General features: G+C 41.6%; 1 protein-coding gene across 1 annotated transcript; it reads left to right on the top strand.

The window, feature by feature from the left end:
* The first annotated feature begins 989 nt into the window (after positions 1 to 989).
* On the top strand, positions 990 to 22,384 carry LOC109042279 (ATP-binding cassette sub-family G member 5). The gene is made up of 11 exons (XM_019058937.2): positions 990 to 1,236; positions 3,939 to 4,056; positions 5,673 to 5,878; positions 6,800 to 6,944; positions 8,378 to 8,650; positions 9,575 to 9,839; positions 14,532 to 14,649; positions 16,143 to 16,236; positions 17,660 to 17,798; positions 19,010 to 19,192; positions 20,859 to 22,384. Exons 1-11 carry the CDS (start codon positions 1,183 to 1,185, stop codon positions 21,220 to 21,222), a joined length of 1,959 nt encoding a protein of 652 aa, XP_018914482.1. The 5' UTR covers positions 990 to 1,182; the 3' UTR covers positions 21,223 to 22,384.
* Positions 22,385 to 22,497: the final 113 nt, after the last annotated feature.

Genomic DNA, 22,497 nt, shown 5'->3' with positions numbered 1-22,497 from the left:
TCATCTGCATGCGATCGTCGCTGCTCTAAACTACAGAAATCTGATTTTTGGACTCATGGAAAATTTTTGACAAGCCATAAATTGGTCAAAAATTGACCTAACTATTAAACATAATATACCAAAAGAAAGCTCTTTAAACGACCTTTCATTTAAAAAAAAGTTCAAATCGATATCTCAAACCGTTCAAAAGTTATAGCCAAAAAACCGTTTTTCATATAACCCCCCGCCCCCCCTCCTCTTGGGGGAATTTGGAAAAAATTCAACCATTTTTGGGTGTCCCTGACCATGCCCTTTGATACCTGAAAAGATGAGGAGATTTCATTCGGGGCCCAGTTTCAATGGTAGATGGAACAACCTCTTTCACACGGACATCTGTCAACAACGTTTAACAACAGCAGATGAGAAGAGGAGTATCCTGGATCCAGGTTCCCAGGTAGGTGATTCAGAATGAGGGAACGACCTGTTGAGCGGCGCACAGTGGATCGAGTCAATTGCAGAAGTCGGACACGAGATTTTTGACTAAATCTGCAAAGTTTGATGTATAATTCAACGCATTTTTAATTTCAAGGGGTGCTTCAGCATGAAAACTTCACGAGGAAACCAATGGAACCACTTTACGAACCTTAAAGTTGTTTACAAACGGAGTTACAAGCGTTTTAAGTTTCCAATTTTGTCCGACCTCTCCTATTGACTTGATCCACTGACTTTTTACTAAAACTGTAAATTTTGATGTTTATTTCGTCATATTTCCAATTTCAAGGGGTGCTTTCGGAGGAAAATTTCACGAGGAAACTAATGGAGCCACTTTCAAAACCTCAAAGTTTCGTATAAACGGAGTTACAAGCGTTAAAAGTTTCCAAATTTTGTCCGACCTCTCCAATTGACTCGATCCACTGTGCGCCGGAGGCGCGAAGCAGGTGGGGATACGCTGGGGGGACGGGGGGTAGATGGGGGGGTGCAGGTAGGGGGCGGAGTAGATCGTCAGTGTGTATTTCTCCGTGGCGGCCGTAAACTCGGCGTCGGCAGTTGGCCGTGAGATGGCTCGAGGACCCGTGCGGGATGGAGTGCTTCGGACCGCGTTATCGTCGCCGAATTTCGAAACGGTTTCCGCTGTGAGCTCCTGAAATGCGTAATCTGAAGAACTCGCGTGATACGGGCCGGAGATAGTGATTCCTCGTGAAAATGGTGGCGCCGGACTACTGCTTGGAGCTGTGCAACATTTTCCACACGGGCCAGGTGAGTCACTATCGGTGCTCAAGTTCTTGGCTCGAGTGCCGTCGACGCTACGACTTGCCGGATGGATAGTCGCAGCCCACGGTATATCTGAGTTAAGTCGGTCACTCCGGCCGAAGATATCATTGCTGACAATGGGTGCTGTCGCAATGGAACTGTTGTGGCGGCTTTGTGGCAGTCTTTCAGAATGAAATTGGTTTACCTGGATTAAAAAATCTGGCATCAAAACATTGCTTCGTTGCACAATTCCGCCTGATTTGAACTATACAGGGTGCTCCAGAGTTTAACGGATAGACTGCAGGAGCGTGTTTAATGGGTCAAAATAAGACTTTTTTGTATTAAGTTTTTTCTAAAAGTGCTCCCACCCCAGTCGCGATCGGAGCTATACGCCCCCAAATTTCTTAAAAACAAATAGTTTTTCCTACATTTTGGCAACAGTTGTGAACCAAATCTCATGAAAATTTGTACTTCCCTGTACTTTTATACCCTGAATTCGTAAATGATCTAAAATAAAATCGAAATCTCAATTTACAACAAAAAAGTCTATTTTTGACCCATAGAACACGCTCCTGCGGTCTGGCCGTTAAACCTGGATCACCCTGTATAGTTAAGGATAAGACATCGATCAGAATTCGAGATGCCATTCGAACTATAACACGTTCTGTATAAGACCTGATGAGGTCAATAATTTTACCCTGAGACAAAGTAAGCGGGACTTCAGTCCTAAGCGGGATCGAATTGGCCCTAAAATGTTGGTGGTACCTACCGAGTAAATAGTTTGATAAGCCGTATCGGACCTTACGAAGAAGCGCTAGCTTTTCAAAACGCTTGAGATCTATTTACAATCTTCAATTTTAAGAATTTTCCGGGCGAGGCTCCCAAATCCCCCGTTTTCCAGCTGAGAGGGGAGGGGGGTGGGGTTCCTTTCCAAGCTCCCCAAGGGCCCGTCGCTTTATAGTTAGTTCCGGAGCCCATATTAAGTTTGGGTGGCCCCGCATCAAAATGTACGACCAGAATAGAAATTATCATTCAGACCACGAAATTATCTGTAAAAGTCTTAAAATTTCTGGAAACGGCCCTCAAATGTTTGCTTTGTCAAGAGTTCAGAGTTCACAAGAAATTGCAAAACTGAACTCAGAGATTGACATTGCTTGGAGCCAGTAGGGCAAACTGGACAACTTGGCTTTTGGACTTTGCCAAAGTGGGTAGTTTTGATGGACCATTGAATTTTCAAAAAAATTTCGGTCTACGTGAAAAATCGCTGCAGCATTGGTAGAAAATGCCTAACGTAATTTGCTCGGCAATACTGCATTTCTCGATAGTAATAAATTCACATTGAGACGCGCAACATTGCGGTAATATTTTTATGGCAACGTTGCTAGTAATATTTTCAATGTTGTGTCGTGCTGGAAAATGGCCTGTCAATAATATTTTTGGGAAAAATATACCTGCACCCAAATGTAAAACTTCAGAAGCACGTTAAAATAACGCCACAATTTGTTGGATCGCCACAATGAGACATGCCTTGCAATATTTTTATATGTTCTGCACTTGATTATCTCGGAAAGATTGCTGTAGCATTTGGCTTGAACTACCAGAATACCTACACCAGTCCTATGAGTTACGTGTGGCAACACTATTACAAAGCTGCGTCACATTGAGACTGTAATGGTGTGCATAACGGAATTATTTATGTTTTTTGACATTAAGCCGCTTTCACAGCGCAGTCTCGCGCTCTGCGACGCCCAATCGCCATTGCCCCCTATCCTCCCTTGAGATCATCAGGCAACTACTTGCACCATCTGATCTCCTCCTCTATCCCTTGTCGCCAACCTTTCACGGGACGTCCACGCCGTCGCCTTCCTTGTGAAGAAAATACGGGTGGAAATTTTGCACCGCCGTAATGCAGCAAGTATTAATGTAAAACACATTGTTTGAAATAACTCGAAGAACTCCGCAAGGAACATAACGAATCACTCCAGTTTCATTTTACGACATATATCGGGTGGATATGCTTTAAAAGACTTATCACGGTGTAGCTGGACCGTGTTCAATTAAGCTGAAGTAAAACAATTGAAAAACAGAAGGAATACAATTAAATTAGACTAAATGTTGCAATTAGGAGCCACGATTTCATCCGTAAAAGTACTATAGGTGCGTAGGGTAACTAATGGTATATACTTTGTTTCTGAACTGAGCCAGAAATTGTAGTTTCCACTTGCAAAATGTAGTCCAATTGGACTGCATTTTGCAATTTGGAACTATAAATTCTGGCACATGTGAAAAAACACTTATGTGCATAGGAAAACTAATGGCACATACGTTGTTTTTAAACCGGGGCAGAATTTATAGTTCCAAATTGCAAAATGCAGTCCAATTAGTACATTTGGTGGCACAAAATATGCGGCTCTCATCGCCGTCGCTACTGTGTAGGTACTTCATTGTACCTGGACCAGTTTAACGTTTTTTCTTCTTCTGTTGGGTGAAATAGACATTTCTTCGCTGATAAAAATAGCTTGATGTAAGTATATCACAATCACAAAGAGCTAACTAGCTAGTGTTTAAAAATAATGATGAAAATTCTAAAAAGTTTGATTTATATCCTTATGTTCCGTACTATACTTGTCCCCAACACAAGTTTAACATTCTTTTATTTCTTTTAACGCTCAAAATTCTTCTCTCTAAAGGCACACGTAATTTTTCAGGTAGAGTCGGCATCATGTTTGCAGCGGTTGTTTGGCAATGTCCAAACAGGCCTCATCCTCAAAGATGTCTCTCTCGAAGTCCGTGCAGGGGAAGTGCTGGCAATTTTAGGTTCTAAAGGTGAGAGTTTCTTTATAATGCACTGCAATTAAGTAAATAAAATTGGCACCCCATTTCACGGGAAACTCCATTTGAAAGGCTTGGAAGATAGGGCGCGTAAGTTATTTAATACTGCCGTGCTAAGGAGGAACGCCGCGCCGTATGATCAATCAGGAGTTGTCAAAGTTCCCTTGGTAAAACATGTATTTTTGACGACATTCAAGCATATTTTTCCTTGAAATTTTCAGATATTTTAGATTTATCAGTGCGGACGGCGTGGGGCAAGCGCGCACGGCGCGGAACGCATAATGGCGCCTTACAAGACTGCAGGATACTTCATGCATTGCGCGCATAGCACGGTGCGCGCCTTACAAGTCTGCAAGATACTTCATGCATTGCGCGTATACCACGGTGCGTTCTCATGTCGTTGAAAAGTCGTATGTTCTTGGTGTTGAGCCCCGGTTCCGGTGTACATCATTTCCGAACAGTCCACACTGCGAGCTTGCATTCCAGGATTACACTGACGTGTTGAGAAAAAACGCCGTATAAACATTCGAGAGTTGCCAAATTTCCTCCGATAAAACATGAAATTTTGACGAAATTTGTGCATATTTTTCCTTGAAACTGTCAGATATTTTAGATTAAATTGCGTGAAACATTGTCTGAAAAACTTGAAATTTTTTTTTCACAATTTGCCCAGTAAAGTCGGGTTTTATCGAAGGAGACTTGGCAACGTTTAAAGGCTTATACGGCGTTCTTCCTCAGCACGGCAGTATAGGGAGGATGAGCAAAACGTCGTTACTATACGGCTACCACCTGCTTTGCCAGCAGCCTTAGTTATTTGATAGAATGCAGCTTCCAAGTCTATTCTCTCCAACGCAGGGCTGTATGAACTGGGGTGCTACAGCATCCCCCCTCCCTTCACCTACGGGCGCTTATTGCAACAAATTATTCTACATCCTGTAGGGGTCTCTAGAGTCTGAAAGACGGATTTAGAGAGGCCCTAAGACTGGAATTTCGGGTGTCATGAGCCCTCTAAATTTTAGGATTTGGGACCCCTGCCTGATGAAATCTCCCCGGGCCCTCTAAGCGCCTATCCGACCCTGCTCCAATGCGAATCTATATTCGTTCCAATGATTAGACGATGTAAGGCCTTGTCTCCACGAGCCGTTTCACGAGATTTGTCCCAGGGAAAAATCCCCCTTTCGAAGTTGGGAAAAATATTGAGTTAATCAATATTTTTCCCAGTATCATGTATGGTACTTGTACTGTACCCCTAGGACCCACTGAGAGAAGAAGAAGAAGTGAAAACGAATTGTGCGATATTTTATTCATTACTACATTGTTAATGTTTGTTTAGTTAAAATAATGTGTCTAATTGTCAATTGAATGCATTTATTATTATAATACCGGTTAAATACTCGACTTTAACTACTTTATCTTTCCGCGCAAACTAGTCGCAGGACTGTATGAGCCCCATCCCGTGGAGACTGTAACTGGGAAAAATCCCAGAAGTTTCATTCCTGCGATTCGAACTTGGGACAAATCCCATGAAAACGTCTCCTGGAGACAAGGCCTAACTACGGTCTCTTCAAACATTATTTGCCTCGGCCTGATTCATGCGTGAAAGGTTTCAGGAAGTGGAAAGCGAGCACTGCTGGAAGTGATATCCCGGCGAAGCAGCGGTCCTACGCGTGGCCAAATCCTCCTCGACGGTGCACCCCTCACCCTTAGTCTATTCCAGAGGAGCTGTAGCTATGTCAGTCCTAGAAATGATCTCATACCTTCGCTAACGGTCGAACAAACGCTTTACTATGCCTCTCACCTTACGCTCGGCTCTCAGGTAACTATTCGTCTAAAACTATTCGCTCTTCACAGTAACAAATACATAAACGCAATGGAGTCAGACAGAAACACTGAAAAAAAGTTCTGTTGTCACAAACGAGAATTTCTGGTTGTATTCCGCAACCAGATTTTCCGGTTGATTTAACCAGAATTACAGTTGACTCAACCAGAATTTGGTAGAGTCAACCAGACGTCTGGTTGAGTCAACTGTAATTCTGGTTGAATCAACCGGAAAATCTGGTTGCGAAATACAACCAGGAATTCTCGTTTGTGACAACAGAACTTTTTTTCAGTGAACCCCCTCAAGGCGGATACTCTAGCTGTCTGACGCAGCAGAAAAGCTTATATTAGGGACCAAAAATACAGATTTTCAGTTTTTATTGGCATCTCAATGTTAGACGCTTTCCCATTCCCTCAAGAACAACTGCTAAATTTTAAGGAACTATTTGGATAATTAATGGTGCTGTATAAGTGTTTGAAACGTTCGTTTCCAAAGTCGGTAACAGCATGGGCCAAATTGGCTAGTGTTTCTCTCAAATTCACAATTTATCGTTCTCTGTGATTGAAATATGCTCTCAGGAGGTCAATTTTTGAAATTTCCGGGTGATCTTAGTGCCCAAATTAGGTTTACTAAAATCCTATTTAATGGTACCGGGCCTCCCCCCCCCCCCCTCCAGAGAGCTATTATAGCCCCGTAAGAAAGTTGTGATCGTAGTATAGCCGCTCAATGTCAGTAGACTCTCGTCAACAGTAAAAGAGTTGCTCTCCTCCCCCGCAGACGATTCTTACAAATAGCAATAATTAGACTGTGGATCAGATGCATAAAACTGAAGGAATACGTTGTTACATTTTTTTCATTTTTTAGGAAATACGTTTCTATTAATGTTTTTTTTTTTATTTTTATTTTTTTCTTTAATAGGCTTCACAGTACATTCGCACCTCACGAATACGGCAAGTTATGGCCGATTTGGCGTTAAGCCAAGTGGCCAAGAGGACAGTTGCTCAGCTCACTCCGAGCGAACATCGGAGACTGATCATCGGGATTCAGATGATTAAAGACCCACGTAAGATTTCAGCATCATCTTCTAAAATTTCTGAATAAGAAAATTCTGTTAACTTTTCTTATCAAAATTACATGTTTCCCCGAGAAATCTGAAAAATCCTCTGTAGAGTCTCTCGAGAATCTTGCGACACACTTGGAAAATAATAGAAATCCATGGAAAGTCCAAAACAACCCAAAAACAAAGAAAATCGTCCCTTTATAATGTCACAAGAAGATAAAATGGCTTATAAGCTCCTTGAGTAGTATTTTGATTTATGTACGGTCGCGCAACTTAGGTTAGCGCCTTGATGCAACTATTCGTGTTCGACGGTCGCCTGTGTTGCATGTTTTGAAAAATGAAGGCGCGCTGACTTTTTGTCCGTCGCGGAGACGCGGCAGATGACTCTCCATTCCATAACGCCCCGATTTGCTGCTTGACGAATTGCTGTGGTGGCCTCACTATACATGGGCTGACGTAGGTATCCCTCCCGCATGTCAGGTCCTCTTTCCTCCTCACAACCTCCTTTAAAATAACTTGTATACCCATCCTTCCGGGTACCTGACGTCATTTGCAGACGTGATCCCATCATGAGAAGCCAGAACGCCTTCATTTTTTCGTCGTGCAATATGGACAACTGCTGAGTGCAAACAATGGGGATGTTGCAAAATGTTGCATGTGAGAGGGATTTGCGATTTGACCATTGATTCTTATGTAAAAGTTCGCGAAAAACACGATGGTGCCACTGGTTTTCTCTGAAATCAATTCCCAAGCTCAAAAAAAGCTCTCAAATTGAGGCCAAAATGGAGGGGATATCCCACGCTATCCTGAGAGTCTACCTCTACATCAAGACAAACTCTCCATGCGAAGAAAGGGAGCAAATTCATTAGCAGGGTTGCCGTGTTTTCAATTTTGGAGTCCCCAAATAAAGTGGCAACCCTGCTAATGTATTTGCTCCCTTTCTTCGCATGGAGAGTTTGTCTTAATGTAGACGTGGACTCTCAGGGTAGCGTGAGGTATCTCCTCCATTTTGGCCTCAACTTGAGAGCTTTTTTTAAGCTTGGGAGATGATTCCAGAGAAAACCAGTGGCACCATCGTGTTTCTCACGAACTTTAACATAAGAATCAATGGTCAAATCGCAAATCCCTCACACATGCAACATCTCCATTGTTGTCGCCTCACTATCCGCGGGCCGACGTGTAGGGCGCGACCCCATCATGAGAAGCCGGAACGCCTTCATTTTTCCATCATGCAACACGAACAACTGTTGAGCTCCAATAGTTGCGTCCAGTCATGATACGTCACGTCATAGCATAGATTCTCACGATTAGCTGCATAACTCGCATTGGATCCTTGCTGTCTATTGAACTTGGTTTGACTTTCCCACGGATGCATTGACGAGCTGACTCCATGGCTTTGTGATGTCACCAATTGAATGGTCATTTCCGTTTTGCAGTGGTGATGCTGCTGGACGAGCCGACGGTGGGCCTGGACCCTCTGTCGACGTACCTGATCGTTTCGATGCTTTCGAGTCACGCTCGGCGGCGCGGGCGGGCCGTGATCCTGACGATGGAGAAGCCCAGGTCGGACGTGTTCCCGTTCCTCGACCGGGCCGCCTACCTCTGTCTCGGGGACCTCGTCTACGCTGGACCAACCCGACTCATGCTCGAGTACTTCCGTGCCATCGGCTTCCCTTGCCCTGAGCTCGAGAACCCCCTCATGTACTACTGTGAGTTCTACTTCCTATATCGTACCATACCTCATGCCGCAATCAGACGCTGAATTTAGCAGCTGAATGTGGAAGTCAACAGTCATCGCCCAACGGCTGAAATTTAGCAAATTCGAGTTATTTTCATCCAGATGTGTATTAAATCTACTCGAATAGTTAAGACAAATTCAAAATTGGTCCGATGGTTGCTGAGAATCGTTGACTTCTTGACCGGGCCGATGACTTCCACATTCAAGCCACATTCAGCTCCCACATTCAGCGTGTGATTGCGGTGTCAGTGATGTCATCCCCCCTCCCCGCAGGTCCTTGAGGAGCTCCCCCCTATTTTATTACTTTGCACCCCCTCCCCCTCCCCTTAAAACAGTAGCGGATTGCCAGGGAGTGCGCGTAGGTACTCCTTCCAGTGGGATTGAGGGAGCGGGGTCTGGGGGGGGGGGGGGGGCTTCCCCCAATAAATTTTGGCAATTTGATGCTCTCTAGAGGTAATTTGAGGCAATAATCAGTAGTTTTGTCTCCGTCTCCACTGCAGTTTGTTTAGATTTCCTGTGTAAATATATCATAAAAAAAAAAAAAAAAATGAAGCGAAACTTTTTTTACAGAAAAACGAGGGGGGGGGGGGGGAGAAGAAAGATGGTTGGGCATGAGGGATTGGGGAGAAAAGAAAAGTGGGAGGGATAAAAGGAGAAAGGGGGTGGAGGAGAATATCACCGACGGAAAACAGGTAACACTTCGGTGGATTTACGCTAACTGCCCATAAAAAAAGGTACCCCCCCCCCCCCCCCCCAATTTTAAACTTGACGAGTTGCTCGTCTGCAAACGTGGCTACTGACACCACTGACATACCTAGTAAGGACGACTGTCATGCAACCTCACATACTTTAGTTCACAATACCTGCTAAGTTCAGTGCTAAATTCTCATTCCAGTATGTCTTTCGACGGTGGATCGGCGATCCAGGGAGAGGTTCATAGAGTCGAATACGCAGATCATAACCTTGGTGGAGAAATTCAAGACTGGTGGCGGCCCGTACCGTAAATCATCTTCCGGCTCACACCACAACCACCTGCTTCACAGCCATTCTCGGGATTCAATGGCGACGCTTCCCATGCCCCTCCCCTCTATGTCGCAGAAAATGGCCGCCCCTATCTACAGCCGTCCGTCCTCGCTTCATGTGGGATTCGTTCTCTATCAGTAAGTCATAAGCAGAATTTCAAGCCATGTTAGTTTTACATTGCACCGCCGGGAACTGACAGCTAAAGACTTACGTTTGTTTTATCCGATCGCCGAAAGCTCATTTTCGAAAACCCATGTCATATTCATTATTTTCCCTGTAGAATACACGATTTTCATGAGTTTTGCTTAGCCCATTGCGAGAGCCTAACCGGCATCACCGAGTGCCCATTTTCCCGTGGCAGAAGAGCAAAACGGCACATGGAATCATGCCTATCACCCATGTTTAATATAATTTCCTTAAAAAATCTGCTTCAATTTTTTGCTTGCGTAGATTTATCAGGTTGAAAAACGATATCTACGCAACTGGACGTGTTTTCTTATAAATGGATTAAAATCGTCTCGTGTGCCCCCCCCCCCCCCCCCAAAAAAATAAAAATGTCTGGACTATTTTTGATAAGAAGAAAATCGCGCTGAAAGGTGCTTTTGCTCCAAATGAAGGAAAATTCCCTCACCTCCAATACATTTTCCTCATCCTCGAACTTTCCGTTTCCCCCCTCCTTTTCCCTGCATATTTGTTGTTGTATCTGAATATTGTACGCTTTCATCGGCTGTCGCACCACCCTGAGCCACTGAAATGCAACATTAGATAGCTTTATTATACTCGCAAAGAGGATCAAAGGCGGATCCAGGCATTTGGCAACACCGGAAATCCTCCATTTAAACCATAGAGTACATAGCTATGTTATGCGAGCCTCTTAACCTAACTTCAATCGAAACCTGAGTTTGAAACCAAGGTTCAAATCACGGCATAAACGATACGGAACTAACGAAATGTAGGTTTCCGAAATTTGTGTTTGAAACCTTATTTTACACTAAAGACTAGGTTTTCGCACTCCGCATAAACGAACCGGAGGTTGAAATTAGTTGAAATTCGACTTCAAATGCGATTTTCAGGTGCGCGATCGGCAATATGGCGGATTTATTATCATAACGTTCGTAAACAACTGGTGCTTATCCCACGATTTAGCTTTAATTTTGCCATTATTCAACATTTTTTACAATCATAATTTTACTACAATTGTTGCTTAAGCACTTTCACGTGATTCCTTCAGTTATATGTGGCTTACTTATCCTTATTTAGCTAAACGTAGGACGTTATTTTCTAGTGAAGGTGTTTAGTGTCAGATGGAATCCAGGCTTATTACTGCTTTTTCAGATAATTCTTGCAACTCTAATCAACATTTTATGACTACAGAAGCAAAGCAAGCAAAGAGCTTTACAGGCTACAATTGAGTAATAGCCTTACCCACCAGTTCATCATCTGCGGAGAACTTTTTTACTGTATCCAAACGATTTGCCTAAGATTTCAAGATAAGGCACCCTGCTTCCCTTTAAGTAGTGCACCGAATTTTTTCATTTCAATCTACCGATTAAATCTAAAATCTGATCCAGTCAGAGCTGCATAGCTCTTGAATTTGTGTGTTATCCGTGTATCTATTTCCTGGTTGTCCTACTGGAAGTGTGACTCCAGCCACAACCGTGACCTGCTGACTTATTTCTTTGATCCAATCTCTAGTAAATGATGACTCAAATTCTGAAGCCATCATTTATTGAAACTAGTTCAAAGTTATTGCTCCAAAGTATCGTCACTCTTCTCATACTGATGCAGAAGGAAGGAGATTCTTCGGTGAGTGCTCTGTGATCCAAGATTTTCAATTTGAGATAAGAATAAGGTTTTTATTGAGGCGTGTAACAATTTTTGGTCGTTGAACCACTTGTCATAATTGAGCTTTGGCGTTAGAGATGCATCAACTGTGGAAAGTGGCTCTGCCTGTGCAAAAATATCTTGTGACAGCAGTGAATGTTAGTAAATGCGCTTTACAGATAGACTGAGAGCTCCAGATTCCAATCTACCTGAATAATTAAATTCAGAAGGATTTTTGAATTGAGTTCATATCGAATCTCAGTGGGAGAATAATATACAGTCTAAGCGAAAGAATATCAATGGTAAGGTTGGGTTTGTGTCTTAGGTTAGTGAAATGCAATGGCAGGTTCTGAAATCTTGTTTTTCAGTTGCTCTTTACTTACATGAGTCACCTTTGAAAATCAAGTTTAAGAAAAACACACATAGGTAGGCAAACAGTGGTAGGTAGCTTGCCTATTTTCTTCCTGTCTTGCTCATGGACTCGGAGAGCAGTCGGAAAGAGGGGTGAGAAACAGGATTTCAGCGCGTGTCTCTGGGAATGTGGAAATTCAAAATTTGTGAAGCGTCACCAGTTTGTTGAGATTGTCACCGTCCGTTGCCTCAAGAGGATTTAGACGCTTCTGCTTCAGCGATACATTGTTGACCTATCAATATCTGCTTATTTTGATCATATCTTGAAGGAGGAATTCCCATAAGTATATCCCGATTCTTTATTTGTTTCACTACAATAATGGCAGACATACAATCTTTACAACAGCATGGAGTGAAGGTGCGGTGCTTTACTGGATTAGCACTCCTACACTTTCAATGCCTATATCTACCTATTGTAAGATCATTAGAAGCTCAATAAACAATATGATGAATTTCTGCGCCTGCCACAATTATTTTTAACATCACTAAAATTACCTATGGCAACTTTTCTGAACTCAGAATATAAGCTCGAGCATGATTTGGAGGGTTGTTGAGATTAGGTATTCATTCAATTTTAAAGATGAACGTAAAATGATTAAACATCTACTGTCATTTTTCCAACTGTTGCTCAGAAAGTCAGTAAAGGCTTTTCTAGTGAAGATGAAGCCTCCGCTTATATATTGTGGAAAAATTGAACATACACAGGATAAAAGAGTAATACCTAATAATTTATTGAATCAATTCATAGTGGAAAAATGAAGTATAGCTTGTGAAAATGGCGCCAACATGAAATTCAAGTTCAATCGAAAATATGCGCATAAACAGCGCCAAAATCGGAAAGTTTGATTTCCCGCGAAAGTCGGGTTACAGCGCCCGCATAAACCCGACGGAGGAAACTTGCATTACAAACTCGGGTTTCGTGAAACCCCGGTTTCGAGCCTCGCAATAGAGTCGTAATGTAAATGGGAGAGCTGGCGCCATGTTCTGCTCGACGAGTTCCGAGCCCGGTGTGCGCCGAGTTCGGGTCACTTTTTCGATGCAAGTTCGATCCAAAATGGCGGTGCGGAATACGTGATGATCCCTATCTTCTTTGTTTACATCGGATGGCCGGGTACCCGTGTATCGCAAACAATCGATTATGTATCGAAAAAGTGACCCGGCGTCACACAGGAGTCTCGGAATTCGGGACCTGGAAAATGCTTAAAAATGGGCGCCAGCTCACCCACTTACATTACGACTCTATGTACTCTATGATTTAAACCTATGCTAAATAATCGATTCTTGTCAGAGTACTTGACCCCAGTCGCGTGGCGTGAATTGCGATATATCGATTGTTACGCCATTTAAACCTATGGTAAAGAATCGATTATTAAGGTGTTCGCTGCGAACACCCTGTTTATCGATCCTTTTCCATAGGTTTAAATGGCGTATCAATCGATATATCGCAATTCACGCCACGCCACTGCTTGACCCCTCCAAGAATCGATACATTTCCATCGGTTTCAATGGAGGAAATCCGGCGTTGCCAAGTTGCTGGATCCGCCAATGTAGATGATTAGAGCTCTCTCTGCCAACCGAAGCAGAGTGTCTGAATTCAAACTGCACGATATACACACGCCGTGCATTTTTGGTCCAAAGAGTGCTCATGCTTATTCTAGGTTGTTTAAATTATATAAGAGACCGCGGGAAGGAAGACAAGCTGATCGAAAGAGGTCATACGGTCACCGCCCGTCAAAAACGAGAGGATCGGAGCGTAAAGATTGATGGACGATTTCGCTCGGTCGTGAAGAATGATGTTTACATGATCGTGAATCACCATCCGCATCCTGCAACAGTGTTTGGCAATGATATCCATTCTAATAAAGAGGATTTTTGGGAAAGTTCGAGTATTACCTGACGCGTTCAGGAAGGGGGGAGATAAGGGGGTTTGAAGGGGTTACAAGGGAGGTGGAGGCTGAAAACTCGCGTTACGTAAGGAACCATTCAATTAATTGAGTTATTTGGATTACCTACATTTTGCAAATAGGAGCCAAGAGCATTCCAATGTTGCTAGGCTTGTGCAACTGCGCATATTACATTCTTTGCGGAAAAATTACGACAATCATGGAAAAAATTAAATTTACAAAGGTGATTAAGAAAAAAGTTGTGCCTTTAAAAAAGAAAAGTTGCCTTGAATAGTTCACTATCGCACGAAGCACGGATCGATGGCCAAAGTGTAACCACGTATCTCTGTTTGCGACGTTGCAGACTTCCTGTCATACTTTATTTTTCTGGAAAACTAGTTAGCGTAGTTCCTTGAAAACTTCCTTGATTTTTCCTCTCGGTTAGCAGGGTATATTTCTGTATAGATTTCAAAATGTAAAGTTGGTTTGTTTCCCATCGAAAATATAAAACAGAAGCGGACGTTTTGAAACACTGTAATGAAGATGCGTACTAGTTTCGCAGTTTAGCCATCGAACATTAACTTCGACAGACCACCGCTTAGCTTTAAGATATGACAACATTATACTCGCTCCTCGTTTATTAACAAACATTTTTGTTCTTGAAGGAGAGATTCACAATCAGTCAAAACTTTTCTCATGATTTTGTTACAGACGACTGTTTGCCTCGACGTTTAACATGAGTTCCTTTGCATTAGGACACTTTTTCATGAGACTTCTAGCGCTACCACTCTTGTTTTCTATTCTTTGGTGCTTCTATCACAAATCACAGGTATAGTAGTTTCTTCCTTTGGCATTGGGTTTGGGGTCGCAAATGTGAAAATAACGCGGGTACATGTTGTCGACTCCGTTGCTAGCTACGAAAACGAGGCGATCCAGACGCTTAAAATTTCATTAGTGATGTAAATTAGATTTGAAAATTCGACCGAATGGTCTTGGGAGTATTAAGAAAGTGTTCAGAATTGTATAAACCGACAATCTATATTTACCGTCGCTAATATCTAAGACCTAATTCTCTGTTTACGGGGCGGTTTATTAAGTACTAAGAGATAAAGGGCAGAGGGGGGACTGCATGACACCATTGACACCCCTTTGAAAAGGGGAATTCGAGGGGGAGACAGGGCCGGATTTACGTACTTGCCGCCCATGGGCCGCCTGTATTTTGCTGTCCCCTTTTCATTCGTTTTGAAACATCAATAAAAACCATCAAGTAAATGTGCCGGAGGGGGAGGGGTGCATAAGACGCGTTTACTTGTGTTGGACACATTTTTTGCGAAAGCCCTGTCAACACCACTAGCAAAAGTTCACGGAACTTAGCGGGAAAGTTAAGTTCCGTAAACCTATCTCTGTGTGGACAAGGCCTTCCATTTGTAAAAGATGAACGAAAAAAGTATGAAAGAACAAACATACGTGGTTTAATCATTTTAACTTCCGCTGCCGCCGCGCACCGCGCTGTGTTTGACGCAATGCGTGAAGTATTCACGCAGTCTTGTAGGCGCTTTGCGTTTCACGCTGACAGCTGCTGAGTGCTGACCGCACTGTGTTTAACGCAATGCGTGAAGTATTCATGCAGTCTCGTAGGCGCTATGCGTTTCACGCCGACCGCTGCTGACCGCACCTGTTTTGACGCAATGCGTGAAGTATTCATGCAGTCTTGCAGGCGCTACTACGCGTTTCATACCGACCGTCGCGCTGAGGACTTCCCCTTTTCATCTCAAGTCCTCGTCATCATTGCTCTCTGCGCCGCGCCGTTCCAGGCCAAATTGCGTGTTTGGTTTCTCTTTTAACTCGACTAATTAAAGGTGCTGTCTCTTGTATCACCGAAAATTACACAAAATTAGAAATTACTGTGCACTCAGGAAATGAGAGATTTTGTCGCCATTTCTCGTTTGTAATTTTTTTCTGAATCTGATTTTTTTTATACCTAAATTTAAAAAAGTTGCCAAATTTGCCGCCTCCTAATTTTGCCGCCATGGGCCACGGCCCATGTGACCACCCCCTAAATCCGGCCTTGGAAAGTAGGATCTGACAGGAGAAAGAGGAGTCTTCTTAAAATTTTGATGCGGAAATACGCATGCTAAATTGATTTCACTTTACCCCCTAGATATAAGAAGTCTATTCTTTGACAGAAAATTTGGATTCATGCGACAAACGCATTCGATAATCTCTTAATTTACATACTTGTTTCTGCGAGACAATGATTGAAAAATAATGTTGAGACAAAATTACGTCATTATTTATTGTACTTAACAATCTCTGTTGCAGAATTATCATTGGACATTCATGACGAAGAGTGGTCTTGTTTTCAACTGTATTTTCATCACCTATTTGCTCTCTATATTGACGACAGCCAGCACGTGTAAGTACTTGAAACGTCTGGAAGAAAATTCTTGATATAAAACTATTAAATCTTCGCATCTTCGTGCTCTACTTATAATCAGAGGAGGGTTTTTGCTCAACAAAACCATGTTAGATTTCTATGGAATTGTGTAACCAAGGTATTGTCAATATTATAGACAGTTAAAAATTGTGAAGGTACAAAAACTTGAAGAAATGCAACTTCTTTGTCAAATTATGATTCAGCCAAATTTTCTTGTTAAATGGACCGTTTATTTATGTAAAGGCCCAAGTGCCAAAAGTTCTTGAGCCTTGACTTTCAAATCCTATCAGGATTTTCGAGGCTCATGATTTTTTGGGGCTTATGGTACTTTTTGTAAATCAACGATTTTTCTTTCAATACCCCTCGGCTCATAGAAACTTCGATCAACAAAACCGATTTGGTTAATTTATAGATTCCTAGAAAAAAAGCCACAACCGCAACCACGTTTTAAATTCTGTCGAAACATCGCGAAAAGTATATATTGAACATCCGCATTGGCGGATCCAGCAAATTTGGCAACACCGGATTCCCTCCGTTTAAACCTATGGAAATGTATCGATTCTTGGAGGGGCCAAGTGCTCCGACAAGAATCGATTATTTAACATAGGATTGAATGGACGGAATTTGGTGTTGCCAAATTGCTGGATCCGCCTCTGAATATCCGAGTAGGTTACATCGATGGCCAAAGTGCGAAACCGCGTATCTCCATTGCGGCGTTTCAAAATTTCTCCTCCTATTTTTACTTTTTCGAAGAGAAACAAGCCAACTTTAAAGCTTAATTATAATTTTCTACACAGAGAGAAGAGAAATCAAGTGAGTTTTCAAGAAATTAAGTTGACTAATTTTTGAAGAAAAAAGATAGTAAGACAGGAAAACTGAAACGTCGCAAAACGCACTGAAAAAAAATTCTCGGCGTTTTTACCAAGGTCCGTTGGTACCTTTACCATCTCGCTTTTTTTACCAATCATTGGTAATTTTACCAAGACAGACTAGTAAACTTACCTAAAAACCGGTATTTTTACTGTTTTTTTCAGGTAAGAATACCACTTTCATTGGTAATCAATTCCCGGTAACTTGGCCATTTTATCTCGGTAATTCTACCATAGTCGATCAAAAATATTGGCGTTTTTACCAAGGTCCAGTAAAATTACGGAGAAAGTTCAATAATTTTACCGAGATTTCTCGGTAAAATTACCAATTCCATAAACTGTCATTTTACCAAGAAAAAACTGGGATCAAATAGAACCCTGAATTCTTGGTAATTTTACCATTTCTTAGTAAATACACAGAGATTTTTTTTTTCAGTGCGGAGTTCCGTGGTTTCCCCCTTTAACCATCGATTTTATTTGAGTTGCTTGGGGGCAAGTTTGATCAGGCCGACTTAACTTTACTTTGCTTTCAGTTACTGTCTTTCGGACAAGGTACTACCAAGAGGCACAAGAAGGACTTTACAGTGGACCTTTGTTCCTTATCAGTCATATGCTCTACTCCTTGCCACTTTCACTCATATCTCTTGCGGGAGCTACCTACATCATTTTCCCGTGAGTTTAAATTTGCACGAGATTTTTTTTCTTGAGCGTAGCAGGAATCGATATTAACGAGTCAAGAATAGAGCAGTATTTGGATAATGTTGGAAGCTGGCTCAGGGGTGCAAAAAGTGCCATTTCGCTGAAAGTTTCAAGCGATCAGGGATTTTTTCCTCACTCGCTTCAAACAATTTCATCATTTTCCCAAAGTTTTCCAAGTGATGTTCTTCTTCCATTTTTTTAATGTCTTCATTTTGAAAATTTTCTCGAAACGTCTCCGGAAAAGTAGAAAAGATCAATAAATCGTCGGAGATTTTTTCGGTGTCGTTATGGACAAAAATGTCCTCACTCTCCCAAGAATTTCCTCACTGATCACGCGATACGCGGATCGTATGATCGGGTAGATTTTGCACCCCTGCGCTGGCTTCGCGGTTTGCCGAGAATTTTTTAATACAGAATCATGCAGCAGATTTTTATTTACTTCAAAGGGCGCAGAGAAAATTCCAGGAAAAATAAAGATAATTGCTTTGTCTTTCGCATGTAAAAAAGCGAATGATATCAAAATTTATGATCCCCCAATCTTGGGATTTGTAGCCTCTTAAAAACGTTGGAATCGCTGCGTCTCGAAAGATAGCAATTTCTCCTTCGCCGTTCCTTAAATTTTGTAAACAACAGTCTAACTCTCGCATGAAAAGACTCAGCTGTAGCTTGTAGCCGCTTGTGTGTGCTTATTGTGATCAATACGGTTTTCGAAAAATTGGTCGCAATGTTAAATGCTCACAGTTTTTTTTTTATGAAAGGCCAGCCATCGATTTGTTTACCCTTTTTTTATAGCTTACTCGAGCTATTCAATATTAGAGACAGAAAAGAAAAAAACAAGTCCGAGACCGGGACCTCGCCAGTGGCGTGGCTTGAATTGCGATTTATCGATTGTTATGCCGTTTAAACCTACGGCAAAGAATCGATTATTAAGGTGTTCACTGCGATCACCCTATTTATCGATCCTTTTCCATAGGTTTATATGACATAACAATCGATGTATCGCAATTCACGCCACGCCACTGGACCTTGCAAAAATATGCTAATTGATCGTCACCGAGAATATTATTGAATACTGTAATTAATAAAGCTGTAATTTGTGATTATTATAAAATTAATTTCAAATCATTTTACGTTCGGCATGAAATTGGCCGCTCACTTTTTTCACTTTGTCTTTGTTTTCATAGGGTTACGGGTTTACACGAGCCTGACTTGATGTGTTTATTTGGAGCAATATTGTGGGGATGCTACTTATTTGCCGAGCAGCAAACTATTGCTCTTTTGATGGTTGTAAAGAGTTCGTTTGTGGCCACAGTGTCGAGTGCGTATATTATGGTGATCTGTCTCATCATAGGTTCTGGGATACTCAGGTAATTTCTTTATGTCCAGATTCATTTCCGATTTTATGATATTTTGATACGCAAAGTTTAATTAACGACAAAGCGGAGATGGTCAAGTGCATATTGGAAAACAATTGAAAGAAAGGAAAAAAGAGGAAAAGTCCTCTTTCACAGTGAACAGTAATCTAGTATCTTATCATTTTCTTTTGGTGTCGTTTTTTGTAACGCAAAATACGGGAAACCCCATTAATTGCAGTCATAATGATAATAACCCAAAATCCGATTTGAATCGTGATTTGAAAATGGATACGAACTCACTGCATGTGGAAAATAAAGAAATTATAATTTATTGTTTTTAGAGCTCATCCTCACGTTTAGGGTAATTTAAGAAAAGGAAAAACATGAAATTGAAAAACAGAACTTTGAAAAAAAGGGTTACAAGTTTAGTGCCCTGACTTAACAATAGATTCCTTCGCGACTAATGTCAAATCTCTTTGACTTTTCCACAATTTTTCCTGCTTATCTACCAGCAGAAAAAATCCTGACTTGTGCAAAAGTTCAGGATCGACAATTGTTCTCGACTTAAAATTGTTGACAGAAGAAATTAGGGGCTAGTTAAGCTCAAAAGGGGCAGTGCGTAAATTATATAACGCTTTAAAGGGAGAGGGGCTCGATCAAGAGAGCGTTACTCTATTTTATTTTACCGTGTGAAAGTATAAGGACCTACATCACAAAAGAGTTACAAAAGGGGAAGGAGAGAGTCGATAAAGTGCGTTTCGTAATTATTGCGGCTCCTAAACTAATTTTAACTAATGTTTTCGTCAGGGCCGGATTAAGGGGGTGGCCACATAGGCCGCGGCCCATGGCGGCAAATTTAGGGGCGGCAAATTTTGTAATTTTTTTAAATGTAGGTATAAAAAAAGTCGGATTCAGAAAAAAAATTATCAATGAGAAAAGAGGACAAAATCTCTCTTTCCTGAGAGTATAGTAATTTCTAATTTTATCGTTTTTCGGTGATAAAAGAGACAGCATCTTTAATTAGTAGAGTTAAGAGAGGAACTAAACACGCAATTTGGCCTGGAGCTCAGCGCAGAGGGATGAGGAATGATGACGAGGACTTGAGATGAAAAGGACAAGCCCTCGGCACGGCGCGGCGGTTGTCATGTAACACATATTAGCGCCTACAAGACTGCATGAATACTTCACCCATTGCGTCAAACATCAATGCGGTCAGCGCGGCGCGCAGTGGCGGAAGTTAAAATGATTAAACCACATATGTTTGTTCTTTCATACTTTTTTCGTTCATTTCTTACAAATGGAAGGCCTTGTCCACACAGAGATAGGTTTACGGAACTTAACTTTCCCGCTAAGTTCCGTGAACTTTTGCTAGTAGTGTCGACAGGGCTTTCGCAAAAAATGTGTCCAACACAAGTAAACGCGTTAAATACAAACGCGAGTTAAATACATCCAAATCATTGGCGGATCCGGCAAATTGGCAACATTGTTTTTTCTCCATTTAAACCTATGGAGATGCATCGATTCTCGGAGGGGCCAGGTGCTCCGACGAGAATCGATCTTTTAGCATAGCTTCAAATGGAGGAAATCCGGTGTTGCCAAATTGCTGGACCCGCCTCTGATCCAAATATGACTCGGTTCCTCTCTATTTAATCCAGTCCATTTCAAAACATTGTTTCAGGTCTTACAGAGGTTTGTCGGAGTGGCTCCTGTATCTCAGCTACGGGACTCAAGTGCGCTACGCGAGTCCGTACTTAAACCGACAAATATTCGGTGACGGGCACTTGAGTATCCTGAACCCGATCGGAAATTGCTCAACCTCTGAGAGTTTCAACGAGAAATTCGTGTGCCATTTTCAAGACGGCGACTCGTATCTGGCCGAGAGGTTCAGCCACGAGAGCGGAATCGTGTCCAAGTCGGATTTCCTCGATCTCGAGATGAACCTCATCATAACCTACATCTTCCCACTGACATTGGCTGTGCTCAATTGTTTGCTGTACTTAATCCCACTTCCGGCGTTTGTAAAGGCTAAATTCCGCGAATAATCATTAACTTAAAGTCGAAACGGCTAGAAGCTAGTCTTATACTGCCGTGCTAAGGAAGAACGCCGTATGAGCCTTCAGACGTTGCCAAGTTTCCTCCGATAGAAACCAAATTTACTGGGAAAATAGTGAATATTATTTTCCAAAATTTTCAGACAATTTTGTACGCAATTATATCTAAAATATTTGAAAATTTCAAGGAAAAAAATGCACGAGTGTTGTCAAAAATACACGTTTTATCAAGGGAAATTTGGCAACTTTCGAATGTTTATACGGCGTTCTTCCTTAGCACGGCAGTATACTCTGCCGTGCCAAGGAAAACCGCAGTATGAACCTTTAAGCGTCGCCAAATTTTCTTTGCTCAAACACGAATTCACTAGGAAAATCCTGAGCATTTTTCATCTGATTTTCCGGACAGTTCTTTTCAAAATCTCATTTATGACGTCTAAAATTTTCAAGATAAAATATGTATAACTTTCCGCAAAAATAAACTTTTTATCGAAGGAAATTTGGCAAGTCTCGAATATTCATACGGCGTTCTTCCTCAGCACGGCAGTACTGCGGAGCACTGGGGGTGGCAAAATTTCATGAACTTAAAAATTGTAATCATTTAGGTGCGTGCAATATTTCCGAAAAATTCCAAAATTAAAGAAAAATATGGTGAGAGATAGTATCATATTTTGAACGGGTAAACACGAAACGTGAAAAAATAACGAACAGAAACAAATGGTTGGACATATTAACAGGCTGCTGCAGTTTTATACCTCCTGTTGATTCAACTTGCAAGAACTAAGCTGTATTTTCTACAAACGTGCCTTTATATCGATGGTCAAAGTGCGAAACTACTTATCTCCATTACGCTGTTTCAAAATTTCCGCTACTGTTTTATTTTTTCGAAGAGAAACAAGCCATCAACTTTATAGCTTGACATTTACAAATAATATTCTGTTAATAGAGAAGAAAAGTCAAGGCAGCTTTCAAAAATTACGACGACTAGTTTTCCAAAAAAAATAAAATATGACAGGAAGTCTGTAAAGTTGCAAACGGAGATGCGTGGTTTCGTACTTTAGCCATCACTATTCATAATATACTTATTTATTTTTTTACTTTTCTTTGTTAAATTTTAGTGAGATGATCAAATAAATCGTTTATTTTTCAATCTTGATTCAAGATCTACTTTTTTCTACCTCAAGTTCTTTAGAGAGTTCCTGGCTTTTAAATTGGTAGGAGATGCATGGTCTTGCAGTTTCACCGTCGATTTACGAAGAATTCAAAGCG

Source organism: Bemisia tabaci, chromosome 6 (assembly GCF_918797505.1).
Source record: "Bemisia tabaci chromosome 6, PGI_BMITA_v3".
In the NCBI taxonomy this organism is placed as follows: Eukaryota; Metazoa; Arthropoda; class Insecta; order Hemiptera; family Aleyrodidae; genus Bemisia; species Bemisia tabaci.
Note: the sequence above shows the minus strand (reverse complement) of the source record. Positions and strands in the feature narration are given on the sequence as shown.